The 13,432-nt window shown below is 38.1% G+C and overlaps 1 protein-coding gene across 2 annotated transcripts; it reads left to right on the top strand.

Moving 5' to 3' along the window:
- Positions 1 to 778: 778 nt before the first annotated feature.
- LOC133521852 (short-chain specific acyl-CoA dehydrogenase, mitochondrial-like) lies at positions 779 to 13,121 on the top strand. 2 transcript variants are annotated; one of them, XM_061856949.1, is made up of 9 exons: positions 779 to 1,109; positions 2,170 to 2,339; positions 4,342 to 4,600; positions 5,380 to 5,541; positions 6,324 to 6,390; positions 6,940 to 7,079; positions 7,971 to 8,062; positions 8,426 to 8,625; positions 9,088 to 13,121. In XM_061856949.1, exons 1-9 carry the CDS (start codon positions 1,070 to 1,072, stop codon positions 9,179 to 9,181), a joined length of 1,224 nt encoding a protein of 407 aa, XP_061712933.1. In that variant the 5' UTR covers positions 779 to 1,069; the 3' UTR covers positions 9,182 to 13,121. The 2 variants fall into 2 exon arrangements, with proteins under 2 accessions (XP_061712933.1, XP_061712932.1); XM_061856948.1 differs by having other exon boundaries at positions 6,928 to 7,079.
- The last annotated feature ends 311 nt before the right edge of the window (positions 13,122 to 13,432 follow it).

Here is a 13,432-nt window from a genome sequence, read left to right as displayed (position 1 = left end):
GCGGGGATCTTTCTCTTTTACTCTAATTACGTCTTAGTGAGAGTAAAAGAGAAAGATCCCCGCAATTTGCGAATATCGATTTTCCCGGTAGGTCCCCGGGCTTCAAATCAAAATGTTAATGTTAATGAACTTCAAAGAGTAAATATAATGGATTTTTTTTACAACAAATACTGTAAGTATTTGACCATATTAAGCCAAAAAATTGTATTGCGCGAAAAAGATTGTTTGTTAAAAAAAATGAAATAAGCTGACTATTTAAAAAAAAAAGCGCCCAAGTGCGAGTCGGACTCGCCCATGAAGGGTTCCATACCATTTATGACGTATTAAAAAAAACTACTTACTAGATCTCGTTCAAACCAATTTTGGTGGAAGTTTGCATGGTTATGTATATCATATATTTTTTTATTTTTATCATTCTGTTATTTTAGAAGTTACAGGGGGGAGGGACACATTTTACCACTTTGGAAGTGTCTCTCGCGCAAACTATTCAGTTTCGAAAATAATTATATTAGAAACCTCAATATCATTTTTGAAGACCTATCCATAGATATCCCACTCGTATGGGTTTGATGAATAAAGATTTTTTGAGTTTCAGTTCTAAGTATTGTCATTGGCTACGGAACCCTAAAAATGCTTTCGTGGCTGTCACTATCAGGTTTTGGCTTAAAGGACTCGCATACAGGCCATAATTGTAAAAAAAAAAACTGTCACTGTCACTGTCAGAGTCAAACAAAACTCGCGGCACCTTTATTTTATATAGTCGTATTTTGCATGTATTTTGCGTATTTTTGTGACACAGTATTTAATTATAGTATTAAATTAAAGATTTAAACTTGTATCTTTATTGTTAGTTTCTTAAGAATAATAGAATATTGGTTACATCCATATCTATACTTATACGAGTTATACGAAATTGGCCTGTGGTGAACCGGTGGAGCGGTGGGGAAAACGACTTTTTGTATGCTGCGACCTTGGTCATTATCATACTTATCGTATATTTTACTGTCAACTGTTATTTCGTATCAGATTCCTCTGTTGTCCGATATACAGGGTTTTATCTTCGTGAAACATGGCAGCAGGCGGTCTCTTAAAATCTACAAAACTAACTTGTAAGTATATTTCGGGAATTTCATTTTTCTTCGCCAGACATTTCACCAGATATATTCTTTAGTTAAACTTTAATTACATACTCATAGATTTTATTAACATTTAGAGTGCACACTCTTTTTTTCTTTATCACAAATTAAAATGATCTTAAACAAACATGATAACCCAAGTTAGTTTGCCCAGTTGGCGCGTATACATATATATTGAACAGAGCCGGTTATGTCAGTAGGGCGCATAATAATCATGACCCACATACTTATCAATTCTGAATGTCATGTTGGAGCTTAAATTTATTCTTAAATTACACGAATTTACAAGATTAATTTACATGCATTATAGCTTCATGTTTAGAGTTGAAAATGAAGGCATCTGTAATTAGTTTTTTAGTTATTATGTGCATTATGGTTCTGGTAAGATTTTCATAAAAAAAATAACATACTATGCCTGCAGCTCTGCTTGTATGAGAATTGGTCTTTGTCATTACCCCTCCTTTCCCATTACTTGTTATCCCATTATCCGTAATAGCAATTGCAAGCATTAGTCAATGACAAACAAATGTATGCCTTTTTACAGTGACATAAGGTATAATATACTATAGTCCTGTATACTGTCTTTGATGTTTAACATGCTTACATAAAATCTATTGTCCATAAGCATACCTATTACTGGTTATTAGAAACAATTACTTTAACAGTCATGTGGTTTTAAATATTTTACAGAAGGATGTCTATTCGCATTACCAAAGTATACCTATGCTAAGTATTTCATGCTCAAAATAGAAATTTAAGTACAGGTGGGCAAATAAAAAGTATTTTGTACTATTAATGTTGATTTTGGTAATTTTAAAGGTTTGTCAAGTCTGTTATTAACTACTGAAGGAGCATTTATTACTGTTTGTGGTAGTTTATTCCACTCATGCACGATGCGGTTCGATAGAAAGTGCTGTCTAGGATTGCTTGTGCTGGGAACGTAAGTAATCTTTTTAAAACAAAGTGTAACCTCTTATTTGCCTACCCTGTATTTGTTCTTGGCATACATTTGAATGATAATATTTTTTTCCAGTGTGCTCTCTCCAATCTGCTAAGGCAGCAGCATCACAATACCGAGCCTTCACCACCCAGCTGACGGAGCAGCAGCAGGAGATCCAGACCCTGGCCCGCAACTTCTCCAAGGAGCACCTCAAACCGCAAGCTTCGCAGCTTGACACAAAAGCCAGGTTCCCGTTTGATCTTGTAAGTGCAATCTCCACTAGTGTACGGTACTCAAAAGCTAAAGACCCAGGTTTGAACCCTGTCTCGGCCACTGGAGGGCTTGATCACTTTTTCTATATTAGTTGCCATTCATTTATTAGGTAAGAAGAGTTTTTGCCAGTTTTTTTCCCTTCTACCACAAAAAATAAGAATAGGCCGACTCCCTCCCGCGTTTATTATTTATTACGTGAGAATCTAAAGCAAAAAACCGGCCAAGTGCGAGTCTGACTCGTGCACGAAGGGTTCCGTACCATTACCTATAAAAACGGTAAAAAAATCACGTTTGTTGTTTGGGAGCCCTCTTAAATATTTATTTTATTGTTTTGTTTAGTATTTGTTGTTATAATGGCAACAGAAATACGTTGTCTGTGAAAATTTCAACTATCTAAGTATCGCTGTTCATGAAATACAGCCTGGTGACAGACACACAGACGGACTGACAGCGGAGTCTTGGTAATAGGGTCCTGTTTTACCTTTTGGGTACGGAACCCTAAAAATGAGTACACACAAGTAATTTTTAATTTTTGGTAATAAGCAAATTTGGTTATATTTTAAAGTTTTTCTGGCTCTTGTTACTTGGATGCCCCCGGTTTTTTAAAGTATTATCTAAAGTTAAAGCAATTTTGTGATATCAATACTCCTTCCCACTACTTTGTAAGAAAAAATAAGACATGCTCGAAACCCCCTACCCTACCTCTAATTCGTCTTACGTAATAAATTAATGGCGCCTCTAAGTGTGTGTGATTACACAATTCACATGTAAAATGTTTATTTTCTTACACTTAAATTTAGTATCTGTGATCTATCAATGTTTATCTCATAACTTTTTGTACTGTTCATGTTGTACAGTCAGCATCAATAGTAGCGGATGAAACAACGCGCCAAAAGTATCTGATATTCCGGATAACTTTTCCAAATAAAGATAATTCTCTAAAATTTACTTTCAAGTGTATATCTTATACAGTCTAAATTTTTCTACATATAGAACCATCAACTTTTGTTAAGCTGTTACAGAATGGCAGATACTTTTGAAACCTTGTTTGATCCGCTACTTTTGATGCTGACTGTACTATCCATGGAAAGTTTTGTTTGGATAAAGACATAATCAGATTTTTTTTTTGTCAACAAATGCCAACGTTTTTTATGTGTATTATGTATTTTAAAAACTTTACAAAATTGGTTTGAAATGAAAAAGGCTATTATGATAATACAATTTTTAGTATGTTGTGTGCCGTATAGCTGATATTATGTCGGCATTTCTTTTCAATAAGCCGCTCTTTATACGTCTTATCAGTTGTATCTTGTTTATGTAGTGTGATCTGTATTTGCATTGTCATGTATGTTACATAAGCCCTAATCTATTTTCCGATGGATATAATAATTATGTATATTTATATGATAGTGTAAATATATAAACATGTACAGATGTTGATAAAATTCCAACTTAAATATTTTCTTGCTAGGTAGATAGATATTATTACTACATCGTTTTACGATATCATGGTTACCTCCGTGAATGGGTTTGGCTTTCCTTATCCTATTCCTCCTAGGGATAGGCTCTGGAAGTTCATTAAAAATTCCTGTGTATAAGTAATTCAATAGAATATAGGTACCTACATATTAAATATGTACTTTTCTTCATGTGCTGGTAGGAAAAGTGTTCAACTATCTAACAGGCTTCCTTATCTAACAAGTATCCCCCACGATTCTTACAAATAAATAATAATAATAATAATTCCGCCTATTTACGTCTCACTGCTGGGCACAGGCCTCTCATGCGCAGGAGAGAGTGGGGAGGGGATTCTTACAAATTCAAAATAAATTTTACTTACCCCTCTTAACGCGCTAAATTTACCCCTAAAATAAAAATAATAAATAAGCGGTTTTGACTTATTTACTTTGGTGGTATTTGCTATACAATAAAATACAAAATGTTGGTGGTTGGTTGCAATAACGAGGACTTATTCCGCTTTTCATATTTCAGATAAAGAAGTTAACAAAGTTAGGCCTTATGGGGGCCTGCGTGGACTCCGAGTACGGAGGCCTAGGCCTCGACTACTTATCCCTTGCACTTGCCGTGGAAGAGATCTCTCGTGGCTGCGCCAGCACCGGCATGATACTGTCGATACATAACTTCCTTTATGCGAACTTGGTTAACGAGAGAGGAACGGAAGAACAGAAGCAGTTGTTTCTGAAGGATTATACAGCGGGGAGTATTGGGTGCTTTGGGCTGAGTGAGCCAGGTTGGTTAAAGTTTAGTTTGTATTGGAACAGAGATAGGGTCCAAAATCAAATGACAACATTTAAAAACTCCGTAGGAAAAAAATATTAGAATTCTCTAAATTTTGTTTTTGGCCACGCTATTCAGAAAAATAGAGCTCGGATCCAGATATTATGTATATAGGTCCAAGGTAAACGGCAATTTTTGTGTGTTTTAGCTAGAGTCTTTACTTGTTTATTTCTGTACTTAAGGTTTAAGTTGTTGATTGTTGTCTCTAAAGAAAAAATAGCTTATGTCCATTCTTGGGACTTCAGCTTGAGTTGTAGGCAGTGGACTCGACACAAGCGGGCAGTGGGGTGGCGAGATATTGTTCAATACTCGTAAGTACAAGGTCATTCATACATTAAATAAAGCTCAATCCGCAGCCTTGTGAAATTCTTCAAAGCAGGAGTTGCCTGTTCATAGGCTACGCCGTGGCCGCTACGGCAAATGATAGCATTAGGCGGGCTGTATGTTTGTTTTATATCATCGTCAATTTCCAAAACGGCTTCAGTTTTTGTACATGTAAATATACATACATTCATAAAAAAAGTATAATGTAAAAGGCCACCTATGCGATGGACTGACCAAATCAAATCTGCCATGAAGGGACCCCTGAACGCATTTGTCAGAATGGCCCCCAACCGCGAAAAGTGGCGAGAAATCTTACGGCAAGCATCATCTGCGCCTGATGTCAGCAGTTGACCACGACGCTCTGCAAAGAGTACAACGACAAAGAAGATCATAATATTTTATTTTCAGACGCCGGCAGCGACGTCGCCAACATCAGAACAACAGCTCGACGGGACGGCGACCACTGGATCCTGAACGGCAAGAAGAGCTGGGTCACCTCCGCGGTAGAGGGCCACGCGACGGCGGTGTTCGCCACCTTCGACCCCGAGCTGCGGCATAAGGGATTGGCTTGTGAGTCTTTGAACATTTTGAAATGCTAATTGTTATTTGCCGTTTGATATTTAGCATATATCAGAGAAAGAACATATGTCAATGTCATTCTAAAAGTTTTAGCTCTGTGTCGAAAGATGGCAGTAAATTTAGTGGAGTCGGTGTCTTTGGTTGGGTGGTTATACACAATGCATATTTTCGGATTCTAGTAATTGGGTACTTTACACATATTTAATACTTATTATAACAAAATTTAGTTAAATGGATAGAAAATGAGCCATTCATTATAAAAAAAGTTGAATTTAAAAAAATATATTGAGATTATAAAAAAATACAAGGCTCTAGTCTCAAAAAAAAAACATTTTTTTTTTGTTGTATATAAATAGTAAAAAATGGTACCATTCGATTCCTTACATTTTATTGAAAAAATAATAATTGTATGACAACTATACACATATACGCAATATTTCAGGGTCAAAATGGAAATTTCCTTGATCTTCCATACATTTAGGACAGACTTTATAATGTGACGTCACATCACATTATCATTTTGTTAGAGGCGTTTCAATCGTCGAGTGCGAGCGTCAGATTTTAACTCTCATTTCTGACCTTTGTGTTGCTCAAATGCCATCACTCCCATATAGACATTTGATCCTCAGGAAAATCAAGATCGTTTAACATTGACAATACCGTCAAGTAGCCAATTTAACTTTTTGAATTAAATTACATATTCAATAACCGCATAGCCGGATGATATTTCCATAGTTCTAAGGAGAGTATTCATAATGATGAATGTTTGTCAGGTTTCCTGGTGCCGCTGGCCGCGGAGGGTGTGTTCAGAGGAAACAAGGAACCCCTGATAGGCGTCAGGTATGTGCTAGTTGTTTTGAACCAGTGTTTGTATTATTTTCCTTGTTAATAAAATCAAATCTAAATTAAACACACTTCCCATTATTCGATTGAGTTAAAACTTCACATACACATGTTGGGTGACATTATGGGTACCATGGAGCTGATTTGATGATGGACACAGGAGGTGGTCTATAAGATATTGATGCTCTTGTAATATTTACGTACATACAACCAGGTACATAATCGCATATCTATATGTGGCCTTCCATCAGATAATTTCTGTTGGAATTTCAGATAAAAAGGCTCTTATTGCACTTAAAGCTTAAGGACCCTTCTGTGATGGAAAGCCACATATGTAGGTGTTTATATGTATCTTTTGGATCTTAATATTAACTCCGCTAATACTAATAAGCTATGACGAAAAAGCGACGAGATTACCGACATGTATTGTAACCATAATATAGCTTTCCAAGCTTCACTGTGATCATACTATCTCTCTCTTTTGTATCGTCCCTTGTCCCCCACGCAAAAGGAGCTTATAAAACAGCAGTGAAGCGTATGTCACAGGGCGGCGACTGCCTGCGACCTCACGCTAGAAGACGTTCGGGTCCCGGCCTCCAGCCTGTTGGGGGAGGCGGGGGAGGGGTTCAAGATAGCCATGGCGCAGTTGGACCAAGGCAGGATCGGTATCGCGGCGCATGCTGTTGGTAAGTGCATAGACTACTTTAGTAGTGAAGCGTGTGAGAAGGTGATAGCCTGCGACCTCACGCTAGGAGACGTTAGGGTTCCAGCTTCAAGTCTATTGGGGGAAGCAGGGGAGGGGTTCAAGATAGCCTTGGCGCAGTTGGATCAAGGCAGGATCGGTATCGCGGCGCATGCTCTTGGCAAGTGTATAGACTACTTTAGTAGTGAAGCGTGTGAGAGGGTGACAGCCTGCGACCTCACGCTAGAAGATTTTCGGGTCCCAGCTTCGAGTCTATTGGGGGAGGCGGGGGAGGGGCTCAAGATAGCCATGGCGTAGTTGGACCAAGGCACGATTGGTTTCGCGGCGCATGCTGTGGGTAAGGTTCTTCAGTAGCGAAGCGTATGAAATTGATATAAACTGCGAACTGACGTTAGAAGCGTGGATCAAAGCATCAAGCCTGGTGGGGGAAGCAAGGTAGGAGTTCAAGATAGTCAGATAGCCATGGCGCAGCAGGCACGGCAGGATTAGAATCGCCGCGCATGCTATTGATATGTGTGTAAAAGTAGTCTGACATGACCAATTTGTCACTGGAAAAAGCTAAATTCAGGCACGTAACTTTGAGCTTTCAAATTTAAAATTTGACGCGTTTTAGTGGAAATGGTATGTCATGCATTGCAGTTGCAGCTTTACATATTCTTGGCAATCACAATATGTAAAAAGAATATGTAAAGCTGCAATCATGTTCCAATAATGCCAACATCTTGAAACACGGGTGCGCATAGGTACATATTTGAGAACCCGTGGCGTCATTTGTCATACTTGTATCTTGGTGGAGGTGCTGGGATGACATATGATCTGAAGTGCTTAGATAATTTTTAAATGAATTTTAATAGAATCTTGTATTGATTTACAGGTATCGCACAAGCTGCTTTAGATACGGCGATCAACTATGCTAAAGAAAGGGTGGCGTTCAGCAAAAACCTCACGCGGCTTCCTTCAGTGAAGGTAGGCTAAAATTTTGTATTCACTAAATAATCTGCACTTTGTTACAATTTTTTGCCAATCCTAATTAAAATTCCATTACATATCCAAAATTGCAATCCATTTTAAATCCTGTGAATGTTTCGTCATTGTCACGAGACTATGCCTATATTCCGTTCCACTCTTTTTAAATATAAGCTTTGGTCTTTTTTGCAGAGGTAATTTTTTCTCGTATACAGTCTTTGAACAGGTTGCACCAAACCGTCTGTGGGCTAGTTACACACATATCAGTTTGTTAAACTTTGCTTAAATAGAATGTTTTACAAATTTCAGTTGAATTTGTGTTATGCAACCCATCCTAAAAGTATTCCTTATTATTTGTTCCAGGACCGTCTCACAGACATGTGCATCCTAGTAGAAACCGCCCGTATGCTGACATACCGCGCCGCGACTGACGTCAGCACCAAGAACAGTTCTATGGCGAAGTACGTGGCCGGCCGCAACGCCGCCGCTGCGGCCGACCACTGCGTGCAGATCCTCGGCGGCAGAGGGCTGTCCACCAACTACGACGCCGAGCGACACTTCAGGTATGTAGGAGATGTCTAGTAGAAACCGTCCGTATGCGGTCCTACCGCGCAGCGACCGACGTCAGCACCAAGAACAGTTCTATGGGCAAGTACGTGGCCGGCCGCAACGTCGACCAAATTTACTAAGTATCACAGTAAGCTCAATAAAGCTTATGTTGGGGGTACCTAGACAACGATATATATAATATTAATAAATACTTAAATACATAGAAAACACCCTCGACTCAGGACCAATATCCCTGCTCATCACAAATAAATTCCCTTACCAGGATTTGAAATAGAATGGAGTGTCCATTTCAGTACTTTCAGTACTGAGTAAACTATTTTGAAAGCAACATATTTTCTCTAGTTAGTTTGCTATAATATTACTATTTCCAAGCAGCTGGCAGTTCATTGGTGGAGGTCAGAGCATCAGAATAGCAAAGCCTCAGGTAAAAATAAATAATTTGTTTTGTTTGTCAGAGATGCCCGCGGCACGCAGATCTACGGTGGCGTCACGGATATCCAGAAGCGATTGGTCGGACATTTCTTGCTCAAAGAACACGACGCACTCTGATACTGTTAGTAACACTCCTACCGAACCAACTTTAAAACTATAAGTGCTCGGCTCAGCGACGAGCGACCAGCGGCGCGTGCAGCGTTGCTCGCACTGAGGACTCGCATACGTTTGCATTTGTTTGAAATTGACGCCGCGCCGTGAACTTTTGCTTAGTTATATTTAGCATTTCTCTAGAAAATAATAATTGAGGCCAGTGACTAATATATACCAGTTCATTCTAGTTTCAAATGCATACAATTGTGCTTTAACATTTTCATTTTAATACGGTCACGATTTTTTTATAATATCTGATCTGAAATGACTAATACAAAGAAAACCCTAAATGACTTGATATAAAGTCCGTGACTGCATAGTTTAGTTTCGTGATGTTCCAATCAATGCTAGATCTATGCCGTATTAATAATATATGCTGTAAGTAATCCATAGATTTAAGCGTAGTTGAATATTTTGAATTTCTTTCATTCATCATTTTGGTGGCTATTTGAAGTGTGAATGTTTGTATCTTTAGAAGTATTGCTATTGTATAAGCTAGTCGCAACAGTTACATATCAATTCTATTTTTGTTAAAGGTTCTCAAAAATGTTATTGTACTTGTTAAAATGAACTCACTAAAACGTACTTATTCTAGTTAACATTCCAAAAATTCTTATCATAGTTTGGTTGGTAGGTATATAAAATTGTATAAATTGTACAGGGTTTATTTTTTGGATATAAAATATGTCTTCCAACGGCTGTAGCTGTAGCATTTTTATCACTGTCACTATGCCTGTCACTTTTGCACATACATACTTGTTAGAACGTGACAGTCATAGTGACAAGTGATCAAATAAAAATGTGACCGTGCTTCAGCTGCAAGTCGTTTAAGTCGTTTTGGTTTCGCTTTTAAGTGTAGACTGTTCCTTTTGTAAAAAGATGGTAAATACTTCGTAAGCTAATAGAGAAATATTTGCGAAACAAAGACAATAACTTAGAAAAGCTAATAATTGTGTTTATAAGCATTTGTATTCCAAAATGTTATTGCTTATATATATATATATATATATATATTTTTTTCCCAATATATTTTTTATTATGATTCGATCCCCTCTTCGTATGTTAGTAAAAAATATGTGACCGCGGCCGGAAAAACGTCCCACTTAGTCGCGCCTTGACAGGTTATTCGTATAAAGATATAAGCAAATTTCGTCCTTATGGCAAGCGACAAAGTGGGCGTTTTGCCGGCCGCGGTCATATATGTTTTGGGAAGTTGACAGCAGAATGTATAATTTATTCCATTAGGACCTTAAAATAATGTCGACAAACAATACCATGTATTACGGTAGCTCCACGCATGATACAGGTACAGTCGCCATCAGATATATCGAAGCGGCCGAGGTACTCAAAAATATCTGAACACGTACTCTAACGCCTTGACAATTAGGCAGGTCCACACAGACCAGGCAATTTCTCGGCGCACTCAAGTGAGCAAAACGCGTGCGCCGCCTCGGCCGAGGCACGTCTACACTGACCGTTTTGTGCGTGAGGAAATTGCCTCGCGCGTATGCTCGCTCTGTGTGGACCCGCCTATAGAGCCGTGTTTAGATATTTGTGAGCATCTTAGCCGCTCCGATACATATAAACAGGGATAAACTTCACCTGAAAGCTTACTAATAGTCGTAAAATGATTTCTTACTGTACTTGGATATAGAATACTTAAATAAGTTATTTTGTTAAGGTTATCACCCTACCAGATTTTTATTGTGTACTATTTATAATTATTATAATTAAGTGAATAATTACAAATTAATTAATATGGTCCTATTCTGCCTGAAACACAGGAACTCCTAGTTCAGGCATTTGTAAACTTTTCCTTATCCTTAATCCTTAGTCTTTAAGTGCTAACACTGTACTTATACTGTTTTCAATAAAATTATTTGTATTTGTATATGATGGCGACTGTACAAAGGGTTGTTTCTCAGTGGTGGAATGACTGAGTCACGTGGTTTATTGTTTACATTTTTGTGGTAATGGAATATACTAAACAAGCAATTTGTAAATTTTCGGGTAGTTATAACATTTATTGGTTAACCAACCAAATACAAAATCGCCTAGATCTGTCACTGAACGACCTGACTTTAACCTACATTATTTGATCATGTAACGTTTTAAGTATTGGCTTAAGGAGCCATTTGAGGGTAGATTTTGTTTACTTTTATTTAAATACCCAAAGATACAGAGTACAGGGAATGGCATCTGTTGGCACTATATATAACGCTAATTATATTTATTTATTTTAATTTTGTCTGCAAAGGAATATACTAAAACTGAACTAAAACGCAAAGTAACGTAATATTGTGTCAAACGTGACTGAAGTAGGTGGTGCTGTATGGACAACAACACCCTTTGAAGGCCTTATGTCATAAACACAAACATCACTCAAACGCCAAGCTCCCGGGCGCAAGGGATATGGAGTGTGGATTTAAGAGATGGCGCCACTGCCACGGATAACATTAGCTCTGTGTAAAATATTATTAAAAAAATTGTTATATACAATGTACAAGTGTGCTATGCGACAAAAATCATAATCATAATCATAATCATAATAATTTATTTATAAAACCAATTTATACGTCATTAATAAATAATTTAGTAATAGTACCTATAGTAATTTACCAAAAATACATGGTACTTATGATAGTTATTACAATAAAATAACAAAAACAGTATAATTATTGCGCTTTATACGCAATGAATTCGTCGTAGCTGTAAAAGGATTGCTCGATAAGCCACTGCTTTAAGCGAAATTTAAAGCTGCCCAAGCTTGGAGCATCAAGTATGTTTTTTGGCAACTTATTGTAGATAGTGGGACCCATGACGTGAGTGAGTTTAGATGACTTGGTCAACTTCCGGCTAATACCCACAATTTTATCTGCGTTCCGCGTTTCGTACAAGCTTAACATTCTAAATGTTTTAAATGACGCCAGATGCACTCTCACATATACGGCCACTTGCAGAATGACTATTGCCGGCAGTGTTAATATGCCTAGCTTAATAAAAAGAGGCTTAGCATGGGTATCGTGTGGAACTCGAGCGATGATCCTCACTGCGCGTTTTTGGAGGCGGAACACCCGCTCCCACTCTGCACAGCGACCCCAGAGCTCAGCGCCATAATGCAAGACTTAAATGCAAGACTTTTAGTTGATTACTCACTGTGAATATTATTGAACATTATATGTGTGCACAAACAATGAATATAAACATTTATAATTCCGTGTAAGACACCAGTGCTTTATCCCGTGAAGTGTTAGTTTAGCAATACTTTATAAAAACAGTGTAAATAAGTGTACTTTGTTGACAATTAACAGTGACCAAATCGTGACTAAAGTGAAATACTAGTGCCGATATATTAAAAACACTTTAATAAACGGCTGTTGGTTATTAAAATTGGTTCGTTGACGGTGCACGTAAACAAAACCCAGGTGACATATCAGCTGATCACGCTGATCAACTACCAACGCCAACTATCGGCAACGAGTGGAACCACACGCGTACCTACTAAAGACCAACTACACCGCCGTCACTGAAAACGTCGCGCCATCTAGTATACATGTTCTGAACTACATCAACTATATTAACTGGAAACAGCTACAAGGCACTCAAGCGCACCTGTACTATGACTCGCTCTTGTCACGCCATCTACTGAAAGTAGGGTGAATTGCTTCTCACCTAACATTGCGAATACAAGCTTCACACCACATTCGCGTTGGAATTAAGTACCTAAGCCCTAAATTAACCGCAAGATGTCGCTAATATGCAGTAAATGTAAATTGTCCGTCCAAAACAAAGATACTCTGAAATGCTCAAGGTGCAAAAAAACTTATGATACGGAATGCGCAGGTCGGTTAAAGCTATTCTCACTTATGTCGGAGGATGCGAAAAAAAAATGGGCATGTATAAAATGTCGTACTGGCAAAAACACACCGAATACCGCTTTAGGAAAAAACAAACCAGAGAATATAGATAGCAGCAATGTAACGATGAGAAAGAAAAAAGAACTCGATCGAGCCAGTAAATACGCCTCTGGGCCCCTCTACCAACTATGCACCGGCTACATTAAACACGCCTCAGGGCCCCTCTACGGCTTGCGCTATCAACACGTTGGAAAATACGCCCTCGAGCCCCTCTACCACTTGCAATACACTGATAAATACTCCTCCGAGCCCTTCTACTACCTGCAATACAAACATACCAGACATGCCTCCGGACACC

This window comes from Cydia pomonella, chromosome 10 (genome assembly GCF_033807575.1).
Source record: "Cydia pomonella isolate Wapato2018A chromosome 10, ilCydPomo1, whole genome shotgun sequence".
Taxonomy (NCBI): Eukaryota; Metazoa; Arthropoda; class Insecta; order Lepidoptera; family Tortricidae; genus Cydia; species Cydia pomonella.
The sequence above is the reverse complement of the archived record's forward strand: the minus strand, read 5'-3'. Positions and strand labels throughout refer to the sequence as shown.

What these genes read in the sequence shown, in the direction of transcription:
- LOC133521852 (XM_061856948.1), top strand. Translation starts at nt 1,070, where the DNA reads ATGGCAGCAGGCGGTCTCTTAAAATCTACAAAACTAACTT. An exon ending in GAACCCCTGATAGGCGTCAG is followed by an intron (nt 6,391 to 6,927) that starts GTATGTGCTAGT and finishes ACAGCAGTGAAG; the next exon opens with CGTATGTCACAGGGCGGCGA. An exon ending in TATCGCGGCGCATGCTGTTG is followed by an intron (nt 7,080 to 7,970) that starts GTAAGTGCATAG and finishes ATTGATTTACAG; the next exon opens with GTATCGCACAAGCTGCTTTA.